The 12,540-nt window shown below is 44.1% G+C and overlaps 1 protein-coding gene across 1 annotated transcript; it reads left to right on the top strand.

Annotated features, from left to right (window-relative positions):
• The first annotated feature begins 242 nt into the window (after positions 1-242).
• On the top strand, positions 243-2,603 carry FJX1 (four-jointed box kinase 1). The gene has a single exon (XM_068555492.1). It carries the CDS (start codon positions 506-508, stop codon positions 1,817-1,819), a length of 1,314 nt encoding a protein of 437 aa, XP_068411593.1. The 5' UTR covers positions 243-505; the 3' UTR covers positions 1,820-2,603.
• Positions 2,604-12,540: the final 9,937 nt, after the last annotated feature.

The following is a 12,540-nucleotide window of genomic DNA, read 5'->3' on the forward strand; positions in this document are numbered from 1 at the left end:
ACGACCACTCCAACCCCCGCGAGAGCCAGCGGCGCGTCTCACCCACCCAGCGCGACTCCAGCTCTGTGCCGCCCGCTCCGACGCCCCCGCGCGGGCGCCGCCTGCCTGGCTTCCTGCTCCCGGCCCCTAAGCCCCCGACTGAGCGTGAGGCCACTTCTCCCGCCTGGAGGGAGCCATCGCCGCTTTAAAGGGAAGAGGAGGGGAAGGGGGCGGGGAGAGGCGGCGGAGGAGGGGGAGGGGGAATCCTCCGTCGCTCCCACGTGGTCCGGGCGCCTGTGAATCGCGCCCGCCGGAGGGTCTCACAGCGAAATACAAAAGCAGCTGGGAAGCGGCAGCGAGGCGAGTTCTCAGTGCCGGGCAGAGCCCCGCAGCGCCCCGCGGCAGCGATGGAGCTGAGGCGCCCGGAGCCCCGGAGCCGACGAGCTGCCGAGCCCGCGTCGCCGCCGGGACCCGGGCTCCTGGGCTCGGCTTGAAGCGGCGGCGGCACCGGCGCGGCCGGGGGAGCATGGGCAGGAGGATGCGGGGCGCCTCCGCCACCGCGGGGCTCTGGCTTCTGGCGCTGGGCTCGCTGCTGGCGCTGTGGGGCGGGCTCCTGCCGCCGCGGACCGAGCTGCCCGCCTCCCGGCCGCCGGAAGACCGACTCCCGCGGCGCCCGGCCCGGAGCGGCGGCCGGGAGCCCGCGCCTCGCTTCCCTCTGCCCCCGCCCCTGGCGCGGGACGCCCGCGGCGGCTCCCTGAAAACTTTCCGAGCGCTGCTCACCTTGGCGGCGGGCGCAGATGGCCCGCCTGGGCAGCCCCCGGGTGAGCGCAGGCGACACGTGCCAACCGGACGGCCCTGGCCTGAGGAACGCGCCGCGGTGCACGGGGGCGTCTTCTGGAGCCGCGGCCTGGAGGAGCAGGTGCCCCGGGGCTTCTCGGAGGCCCAGGCGGCGTCTTGGCTGGAGGCGGCGCGCGGCGCCCGGGTGGTGGCCCTGGAGCGCGGGGGCTGCGGGCGCAGCTCCAACCGGCTGGCCCGCTTCGCCGACGGCACCCGCGCCTGCGTGCGCTATGGCATCAACCCCGAGCAGATACAGGGCGAGGCCCTGTCCTACTACCTGGCGCGCTTGCTGGGCCTCCAGCGCCACGTGCCGCCGCTGGCACTGGCCCGGGTGGAGGCTCGGGGCGCGCAGTGGGCTCAGGTGCAGGAGGAGCTTCGTGCCGCTCACTGGACCGAGGGCAGCGTGGTGAGCCTGACTCGCTGGCTGCCCAACCTCACGGACGTGGTGGTGCCCGCGCCCTGGCGCTCTGAGGACGGCCATCTGCGGCCCCTGCGCGCCACCGGGGGCGAGCTGGCCAACCGCAGCCGGGCGGAGCTGGTAGACCTGGTGCAATGGACCGACTTGATCCTCTTCGACTACCTGACGGCCAACTTTGACCGGCTTGTCAGCAACCTCTTCAGCCTGCAGTGGGACCCGCGGGTCATGCAGCGCGCCACGAGCAACCTGCACCGCGGCCCCGGCGGGGCGCTGGTCTTTCTGGACAATGAGGCGGGCTTGGTGCACGGCTACCGGGTGGCGGGCATGTGGGACAAGTATAACGAGCCGCTGCTGCAGTCAGTGTGCGTGTTCCGCGAGCGGACTGCGCGGCGCGTCCTGGAGCTGCACCGCGGCCAGGACGCGGCCGCCCGGCTGCTGCGCCTCTACCAGCACCACGAGCCTCGCTTCCCGGAGCTGGCCGCCCTCGCCGACCCCCACGCTCAGCTGCTGCAGCGCCGCCTCGACTTCCTCGCCAAGCACATTTTGCACTGTAAGGCTAAGTACGGCCGCCGACCGGGGACTTAGCATCCCCCGGAGGAGGAGGAGAGAGAGAGACCCCTGGCTGGGGAATGGATGATGGGGGAAGGGCCGTCGCCTCAGCCACCGCCCGGGACCAGCCGGCCAACGCCCAGCCGGAGGCCCGAGCGCGAAGGCGGCTAAAAACTTCAGCTTTACCCACCTGCCCCTTTCTCTCAGTCCCAAGCTGTGTCCTTTCAAAGTTCTGGGAGGACGAACTCACCGAGGCGAGAAGTGTAACATTTCCTCCACCCAGCCTATAAAAGGATTCTTCCCTGTGCCAGCACGGAGTTTGCATCCAAAGAAACTGGCTGCTGCCGGAGTTTGGCCCCCGGGTGGCCGTCTCTGTGGGAGATACATCCTATTTCTTGGCCCCCTCATTCCCCTTCCGAAAAAGGAAAACTTCTATTTGAGCCATTGAGCTAATTCTGCAGTTTCCTACCAAACGCAGCGCTGGTGGCCCCGGAGCAGGGCTATGACATTGGCTGGTGGAGCCCCCTTCCTGTGTTCTCCCTTTGTTCCGTCTCCTTGATGGTGAGATCACTGTTAAGAGCTGGGGAACCGCTCCCGATAGGACAAAGGGAGCAGGACCTGCAGAATGGAGGGAGTCCTGCAGACGCTGGCAATTTGTCTGACTTGTTCCTTACAGCTTGTCATTTCGGCCTGAAGGCTACAAATGCAGGACCGGCTGTATGCATTGATTCAAATAATGAATTTCTTCTTCCTCCCCCTTCCCAACCGTCCATAATTTTGACAATGATGATGTTCACCAGAAGGGAAAAAAAAAAAAAGTTTCATGCACTTTACTTTGTTTTTATTTTAATTTTTTATTAAGAAAAACTTTTTTTATTTGACAAAATTTGCCTTCTATGTGTATATATGTGCATAAAGTGTGGTGTAAATATACTAAACAAACTTATATTTCAATAAAAGGGAGTTTAAAATTTAGAATTTAATTCCTGTGGTTTTATCTGTTTGAGGTATCTGATGCCCTGCCTGGTTTTAGAATAAGCTCTAGGGTTTCTCCCTTGTGGATGTGCTTTTAAAACAAAGGACGCATGTATATCCCAGCTGTGACCATGGAACTTGCAGAATTGAACAAAGACAAGAGCAGATTCCCTCTCCTGCTCACTCAAATGAACCCTAGTGCTGGAAATTTCAGAGTTCAGCATAGAACATGCGGGATGGTGGAGAGAGACATGGACGGAAAGTATTCTATTACCTGGCAAATAAAACTGTGATATAAAAGGATTTCACTGTAATTCAGTCCTATATTAATCATTTGTCAAATATGATAGAACCAGATGTATAGACTAAAATATGACAAATGCCCCCCCCCCCTTTAAACTTAACTGCTCTGGTCATGTGTTGCACCTGATTTTCAGCATTGTAAGTACCATGCATCACGATGTGTACAGATGATAAGCTGAGCACATACTGCATACAGGTAGAGAAAGTCATAAATTAATTCTTCTCTTTAATCTCCCAGCATAAATTCCATTGCATCCAGGAGATCATAATCTCCAACATCTGGACTCATCCAGCTCTCTTAAGAGATTGTACTGTTCCCCACCCCACCCCCAAGTACTAATTGCATGGTCCCCTCAGAGCAGCCATTGTGAGACCAGGAATGTGTGTAGTACTTATTATATGGCAGTTGGACCCTTACTTCTTGGTGACTTGAAACAGGAAATGTCTTTGTATTTTCTTAAGCTTCTTTTTGACCCATAGAGGAGAGGAGAGGCAGTCAGTGTGTGTCTTTTTTTTTTTTTTTAATGACCCATTGGTGTTTTATCTTGGCATTTTATTTGATATGTGGGTCCAAATGATCTTGCCTGTTACCTTCTTTTTATTTAATGACCTTTAACTCAAAGCAACTTTTGGCTACTTTAATAGATTTTTATTTGACTTGCATTTGTAAACCTAGGGTTTTATAGACTCGTGATGGTATTAAATCTCTGTGGGTTTCCCTTCTCACTGTGCATTACAACACAGCGTGTAATTTAACGATTTAACACCATCCTTATGTTTCAGTGCCTCTGCTAAGCCAGCTCAAAAAAGAGTCCATAAAGTTTGTAGTGTAAGCCAAATATTTTCATGATACAGGGTGGTGATAATGGCAAATACATCTTTTTCAAGACATTGTTAATGTGAAACCTCTGATAGTTGCATCTTTCAAAAAGAAACATTTTCCATTTCTGATGATTGATAACTATATGAGATTTCCTGCCCAAATCAGCAGAGGCTGCTCCAAGAAAAGGATAAATATTCAGCAATGTGCATGCTTACCCGACATGTTCATGGAGGAAAACCATGGGCAGAGCTAAGTTAGAAGTTTCACAGATGCACAGGAAATATACCCTGACTCCCATATAACTTCTGCACTGGTAAATTCTGGGCCAGCTGCATTCTCCACATTCCTCCTAAACTTCAGTTTCAGGCCCAGACTTGACCATGGTTAACCCAGAGCAAGAAACGAGGCATAATTTAAATGGCTCTTCTCAGATTCTTTAGTGAACCATATCTGCCTGTTCGAGAAATAAGTTTAATTACACGGTGGAGTTGTTAAGGGAACCAAGACTTAATTACAGAGAAGAGGTTTTAACTGTTGCTATTCCTTGTGGATAATCGGTAGTCTGTGGCATGGAAAGATCAATTAACGTTTTGCCATGGTCAGTGAATGCTGCTAGGACCAAATCATTTTTCAGATGAAGAAAAAGAAAAAGAACTTTCAGGCTGCAGCATGATGTAAAAGAGTAAGAGGTTCTGCAGGCAGACTATATTCTGAATTCTGTCCCTCACCTATTTGCTTTCAGCAAGTCATCTAATTTAGTTCCCTCATCTATGAAATGGAGATTCAATCAGAGTATTGTGGGATTTAAATGTTAACATACAAAACATAAGGACACACATAGGTACTTTAAAAAAACTCACTTCCTATTGCTCTTAAACAAAAAAAAACTCTTGCCTTTCTTACACTTCAGTAAATTTCTACTAATTTTCATTATCAAAGCCAAATCTAAAAATGTCCAAGATGAGGTCCAGTTTTTGAAATTAGTAATAAACTAATTTTTAAGTGCTTGAGAACCCTATTCTAGCATATGATCCTATGCAAAACACTGGGTCATATGGCCAGGGGCACAGGCTTGATCTCTATGTGGGCTCGAGTGGGTGGTTTCAGGACCCAAGCAGACCCCCTGTACCACAGGCAGCTATACTACAAATATACGAGGGTGATTTTTTTTTTAAAGTAGATGGCTCATTGCAAATCCATCACCACTTCTGGAAAGCATCAAAAAGTGATGAATCTTTGCAAGAAGAACAATCCTCCTCCAATTTCCTTCTGCCAAGACAAAGTAGGCAGTTGACCTTTATTCCCTGGATTTGACTGTTGATTAATTCACTTTGTCAATGACATAGTTCTAAACTCTATTAAGAGTACTTGCCCTCCTGTCTTCGAATCAGGGAGAAAAACAAATTATTTTAACACCTCTCAACACTCTCTACCTTCTGCCTACCACTGCAGCTAGGAAAGTCCTCTTAAGGCATAGAGGTTGATTATGTGGATTAAATGAGTGACTATTTGTAACGTTCTCAGAACAGTGCCTGGCACAGGGTAAATGCAATACGGAGTGTTTGTTTATTCGTGGGGTAGATCATTTTCTTCTCTGAAGTCAAAACCAGAGGCATTTTGAGTCCCGGGAAGGCTCCTCTTTCATAATCCTGCTGTATCTCTGCAATCACAGAACACCTTCTACATGCTTCTATTTTGGCTCAGGAAAACCAGCCAGAGTGCATGAGTCTGGCAGGAATTACCTAAAGCCCACAGTTGTCAGCTGGTTGTCTCCTTTCTGAGATTGCCCTCTGTGTGAGTTGTCACATGCAGCCCCCTCTTTTTCACAGGGAGGCTGTGATTCTATTTCTCATATGGCTCATGAGCTCCAGGGAGCAGTAAGCTGTGGAATTGTGCACCTTCTGAGCTCCCCAGCTGCCATGGATCATCCAAGCCTGGGCACTGATTATTTGTCCCTCCACACATCTGCCCCCTCCCACAGAGCCACTGATCCCTGTGGTGTAAGGTTGGCAGGAGTATTAAAGAAAGAGTGGGGACTCCGGTTGACCCAGAAGCACAGGAATTGCTCCAGAAAGAAATAGAATGTCAGCTGCCGAGGTGGATGGAAGTCACAGGGCAAGAGTTGACACCCACCTCCAAGCATACTTTGATCATTAGAGTCAAGTGGAAAGGATACTGCGAGTCAAGAGATTCAGGCTACTTCTGAGTCATGTGACTTGGGAAAGTCATTTCCCTCTCTGGCTCCAGGTATCTTACCTGGAACAGGGGGTGTTTGATTAGACTGGTAAGTTTACTATTTTTGTCACCAGAACTCATAGTAAGACACACACTTTACATTGTGACCGAGAATGCGCGCGCGCCCACGCACACACAGGCGCGCGCACACACACACACACACACTCAACTGAAACAAGTTCCACAAAGTCTGTACGACACACTTTTATATTCAATTCAATTTTATTCTATTCCTCATCTTCCTCTACTTCCCAATGCTAGTCGTGACCCTCTAAACTGATCCAATAACTCATCAGTGAGGCATAGTCTACACTATGCAAAATACTGGATTAGGTGATTGGTAAGCTCCTTTCCAGCTCTAAGATTCTAGGGAAATTCCAGTTATAACCAGTTCACCACTGCTATAATTTTTTCCCCGAAGGGAATACAAGCAGATTTCAATTTTCTACGCTCTTTAAAAACAAAAGACTGACGTATATTTCAAAACGTAATTGGAAGAACTGCTCAAAATCTCACCTAGGGTCTTTTTATAAACACCTTCGAGATCCCCTAAATGTGGGTGGGACATAACTTTCGGTCTGTTCCTACCATGTGGGAGCAAATAGTATTGTTGCGTGGCTTTGGAAGGAAAAAAAAAATTCTTTGCATCTCTGCCTCAACATGGCCCAAGGACGACTCAAGGGGACAGTTTCTTTTCTGTGTATTCATAAAGATCAGATGTAGGAGTCATAATTTTTTAATGTGACTGTTTTACCAATTTCTCTTTCTGTGTCCTGCTGTGGGAGAAACTGCATTAATAAACTATGTCTCAATGCTGCCTAGCTGGAATTTTTTTCTCTGCAGGACTCCATCAAATATAGCTAAAGGAATGCTCATTTTATTTATCTATTCAACTTTCTTTCCATTCTGGATATGTCTTCTCGACACTTCTGAATTTTTTCTCTTAATGGTACCTTAATTTTTCTTAGGAGAATAGAGAACTGATTGTTCACTGAATAACAACAACAAAAAAAGAGCTCTTTTTTTCCCTTTCTTTGATGCCATATGGTATCGTTTATGGCTTTAACAGTTATATTACACCCTATCCAGAAAAAATTAAATAGCATATGGAACTGGACTTTTTCCAGTATCAGCCCACAGATTTTACTTTGCTGAGAAATTGTGGGTTAATAATAGAAAAGTGTCACTTTTAATTTGATGGTCCTACATCATGCATTTGTCTCTGCCTGTTTACACCTTCCCCTTAGTAATTTTTTAAGTGCTTGTTAAAGTCTTTGTCCCCATCTTACAAATGGCCTGAAGAAGCAAGGAGAGTAGGGAATGACCATAGCCATGATCTTTTTTTCTTTTTCTTTTTAGTTGTGATAAAATATACACATCACAAAATTTGCCATTTTAACCATTGTTAAGTGTACAGTTCAGTGATATGAATGTGGTGCAACCATACCACTATCTATTTCCAAAATTTTTTCATCAGTCCAAACAGGCTCTGTCATCATTAAGCCATATATCCCCATTCCTCCCTTCCCCCAGCCTCTGGTAACTTCTAATCTACTTTCTATCTCTATGAACTTGCCTAGTCTCAATATTTCATATAAATGGAATCATACAATATTTGCCCTATTTTGTCTGTCTTCTTTCACTTACACAACCGTGATCCTCGTCCTGGGGGCAACATGATAGAATGTAAGCAGTATCATTTGGGAACTGGTAAAACTGGGTTTGGGTCTGATTTCCACCATTTAATAGCCCTGGATTTTCATACCAATTGATGAACTCCTCATTTTCCTCATCTGGAAAAACAATGGGAGGACTAGATGTTCTCTAGAATCCCTTTCAACTCTAGAAAAATGCCATGTTCTTATGTACAGCAACCCTGCAAATGAATTTCATCCCTAACTTCCAGTCTCTTTTCTCTACCTGAAGACTCAGTAACTTTTTCAGTGCCTCCTTAAAAAGTCTCAGGTCATATGCTAGGTCATGTGGAGTCAATGGCGAGCAAGATATGTAAGGTACCTGCCTTCAAGGAGCTTAGAGTTTAGTGGGGAAGATGGAAAATAATCTAGCAGAAACAAAATGTTTTTGTTTTATACCAAAATCAATGGTATAAGAGAGGAAAGTGCTATGGGGCCACACAGCAGACTTTGTAAACTGGTCTGAAGGTGGGGAAGTCAAAGAAGTCTTACAAGTTGTCCTTGTGTTTATCTTTGAATTTTAGGGAAGTCTCAAAGAAAAGGAAACTACAAAAAGAAGGATTTTCATAGTATTTCTGAAGACGTCCTGCTGACAAGACTGCAGGGAGGCTTGATCTCTATAGTTTGTCTTGGAGGGTTGAGGGAGTCCCATAATGGTGGTTTAAGCTTTTTTGCAACAGGGATGCCACCTTCTTTCTGCAATATGACATACATTTAAATATTAGTCATCCTGACATTGTGTTCATGGGAAGGTAGAAATTCATATCATATGCTATAGAAATTCATGTCATGGGGAAATTACTTCTTTTTTTTTAAATTTTATTTTGTTTATTTCTTTATACAGCAGGTTCTCACTAGTCATCAATTTTACACACATCAGTGTATACATGTCAATCCCAATCGCTCAATTCATCACATCACCATCACCACCACCCCGCCGCTTTTCCCACTTGGTGTCCATACGTTTGTTCTCTACATCTGTGCCTCAATTTCTGCCCCGCAAACCCGTTCATCTGTACCATTTTTCTAGGTTCCACATATACGCGTTAATATACGATATTTGTTTTTCTCTTTCTGATTTACTTCACTCTGTATGACAGTCTCTAGATCCATCCACGTCTCAACAAATGACCCAATTTTGTTCCTTTTTATGGCTGAGCAATATTCCATTGTATATATGTACGACATCTTCTTTATCCGTTCGTCTGTTGATGGGCATTTAGGTTGCTTCCATGACCTGGCTATCGTAAATAGTGCTGCAATGAACATTGGGGTGCATGTGTCTTTTTGAATTATGGTTTTCTCTGGATATATGCCCAGTAGTGGGATTGCTGGATCATATGGTAATTCTATTTTTAGTTTTTTAAGGAACCTCCATACTGTTCTCCATAGTGGCTCTATCAATTTACATTCCCACCAACAGTGCAAGAGGGTTCCCTTTTCTCCACACCCTCTCCAGCATTTGTTGTTTGTAGCTTTTCTGATGATGCCCATTCTAACTGGTGTGAGGTGATACCTCATTGTAGTTTTCATGTGCATTTCTCTAATAATTAGTTATGTTGAGCAGCTTTTCATGTGCATTTCTCTAATAATTAGTTATGTTGAGCAGCTTTTCATGTGCTTCATGGCCGTCTGTATGTCTTCTTTGGAGAAATGTCTATTTAGGTCTTCTGCCCATTTTTTGATTAGGTTGTTTTTTTTTTTAATATTGAGCAGCATGAGCTGTTTATATATTTTGGAGATTAATCCTTTGTCCGTTGATTCATTTGCAAATATCTTCTCCCATTCTGAGGGTTGTTTTTTCGGCTTGTTTATGGTTTCCTTTGCTGTGCAAAAGCTTTGAAGTTTCATTAGGTCCCATTTGTTTATTTTTGTTTTTATTTTCATTACTCTAGGAGGTGGATCAAAAAAGATCTTGCTGTGATTTATGTCAAAGAGTGTTCTTCCTATGTTTTCCTCTAAGAGTTTTATAGTGTCCGGTCTTACATTTAGGTCTCCAGTCCATTTTGAGTTTATTTTTGTGTATGGTGTTAGGGAGAGTTCTAATTTCATTCTTTTACATCCAGTTTTCCCAGCACCACTTATTGAAGAGACTGTCTTTTCTCCATTGTATATCTTTGCCTCCTTTGTCATAGATTAGCTGACCATAGGTGCGTGGGTTTATCTCTGGGCTTTCTATCTTGTTCCATTGATCTATGTTTCTGTTTTTGTGCCAGTACCATATTGTCTTGATTACTGTAGCTTTATAGTATAGTCTGAAGTCAGGGAGTCTGATTCCTCCAGCTCCGTTTTTTTTCCCTCAGGACTGCTTTGGCTATTCGGGATCTTTGGGGCACCATACAAATTTTAAGAGTTTTTGTTCTAGTGCCATAAAAAATGCCATTGGTAATTTGATAGGGATTGCATTGAATCTGTAGATTGCTTTGGGTAGTATAGTCATTTTCACAGTATTGATTCTTCCAATCCAAGAACATGGTATATCTCTCCATCTGTTGGTATCATCTTTAATTTCTTTTATCAGTGTCATAGTTTTCTGCATACAGGTCTTTTGTCTCCCTAGGTAGGTATATTCCTAGGTATTTTATTCTTTTTGTTGCAATGGTAAATGGGAGTGTTTCCTTAATTTCTCTTTCAGATTTTTCATCATTAGTGTATAGGAATGCAAGAGATTTCTGTGCATTAATTTTGTATCCTGCAACTTTACCAAATTCATTGATTAGCTATAGTAGTTTTCTGGTGGCATCTTTAGGATTCTCTATGTATAGTATCATGTCATCTGCAAACAGTGACAGTTTTACTTCTTCTTTTCCAATTTGTATTCCTTTTATTTCTTTTTCTTCTCTGATTGCCGTGGCTAGGACTTCCAAAACTATGTTGAATAATAGTGGTGGGAGTGGACATCCTTGTCTCGTTCCTGATCTTAGAGGAAATGCTTTCAGTTTTTCACCATTGAGAATGATGTTTGCTGTGGGTTTGTCATATATGGTCTTTATTATGTTGAGGTAGGTTCCCTCTATGCCCACTTTCTTTTTTATCATAAATTTATCATAAGTTTTTATCATAAATGGGTGTTGAATTTTGTCAAAAGCTTTTTCTGCATCTATTGAGATGATCATATGGTTTTTCTTCTTCAATTTGTTAATATGGTTTATCACATTGATTGATTTGTGTATATTGAAGAATCCTTGCATCCCTGGGATAAATCCCACTTGATCATGGTGTATGACCCTTTTAATACGTTGTTGGATTCTGTTTGCTAGTATTTTGTTGAGGATTTTTGAATCTATATTCATCAGTGATATTGGTCTGTAATTTTCTTTTTTTGTAGTATCTTTGTCTGGTTTTGGTATCAGGGTGATGATGGCCTCATAGAATGAGTTTGGGAGTGTTCCTCCCTCTGCAATTCTTTGGAAGAGTTTGAGAAGGATGGCTGTTAGCTCTTCTCTAAATGGTTGATGGAATTCACCTGTGAAGCCATCTGGTCCTGGACTTTAGTTTGTTGGAAGATTTTTAATCACAGTTTCAATTTCATTACTTGTGATTGGTCTGTTCATATTTTCTGTTTCTTCCTGGTTCAGTCTTGGAAGGTTATACCTTTCTAAGAACTTGTCCATTTCTTCCAGGTTGTCCATTTTATTGGCATAGAGTTGCTTGTAGTAGTCTCTTAGGATGCTTTGTATTTCTGCAGTGTCTGTTGTAACTTCTCCGTTTTCATTTCTAATTTTATTGATTTGAGTCCTCTGCCTCTTTTTCTTGATGAGTCTGGCTAATGGCTTATCAATTTTGTTTATCTTCTCAAAGAAGCAGCTTTTAGTTTTATTGATCTTTGCTATTGTTTTCTTTGTTTCTATTTCATTTATTTCCACTCTGATCTTTATGATTTCTTTCCTCCTGCTAACTTTGGGTTTTGTTTGTTCTTCTTTCTCTAAAGCATCCTTCTGAAAGGATCCTTCTGAATCCTTTTACTGGAAGGTTTCCTATCTCTACTTCATTTAGTTGTCTTTCTTGGGTTTTATCTTGTTCCTTCATCTGGTACATAGCCCTCTGCCTTGTCATCTTGTCTCCTTTCTGTGATTGTGGTTTTTATTCCACAGGCTGCAGGATTGTAGTTCTTCTTGCTTCTGCTGTCTGCCCTCTTGGAAATTACTTCTGTCAATAATATTAATAACTCCTTTTGCTGAACAAGTATTAACAAACAGGACTTTGTGTTAGGCATTTTGCATGGTTGCTATGGAATTAGCAAGGATAACCCTGGATTGAATATTTTCTTTACAGGTGTGGAAACTGAGGCTCAAAAAGTAAACTTCCCACACAGCTTGAAGAGGTGGGGCAGTGACTTGAAGACAAATCTGTCTATTTCCAAAGAATAGGTTATACTTTTTCCTTTTGTCTTTCTTTCTTTTTTTATTCCTCTTTTTAAAATATTAGTCTTTTCTAATTGGTTTCTTTTAATATCTTCTCTTTGTCTTTGATGTCCTGTAATTTCCTTATGATGTATTTGGATGTGGATTTATTTTTCTTCTTTTCTGATAGGAACATGGTGTGTTTTTCAAATGTAATGAGTTCTTTTTTTTCAGTCTAGAAAAATTCTCAGTCATTATCTCTCAATATTTATCTCTCAAATATTTTATCTCTCTTAGTATTTTTCTGTTCTCTCCTTCTAGAAATATTATTGAGCCTGTGTTAGACCATCTTCCATGCCCAAGTTCTTTTACATATGCTCCATC

This window comes from Eschrichtius robustus, chromosome 11 (genome assembly GCF_028021215.1).
Source record: "Eschrichtius robustus isolate mEscRob2 chromosome 11, mEscRob2.pri, whole genome shotgun sequence".
Lineage (NCBI taxonomy): Eukaryota > Metazoa > Chordata > Mammalia > Artiodactyla > Eschrichtiidae > Eschrichtius > Eschrichtius robustus.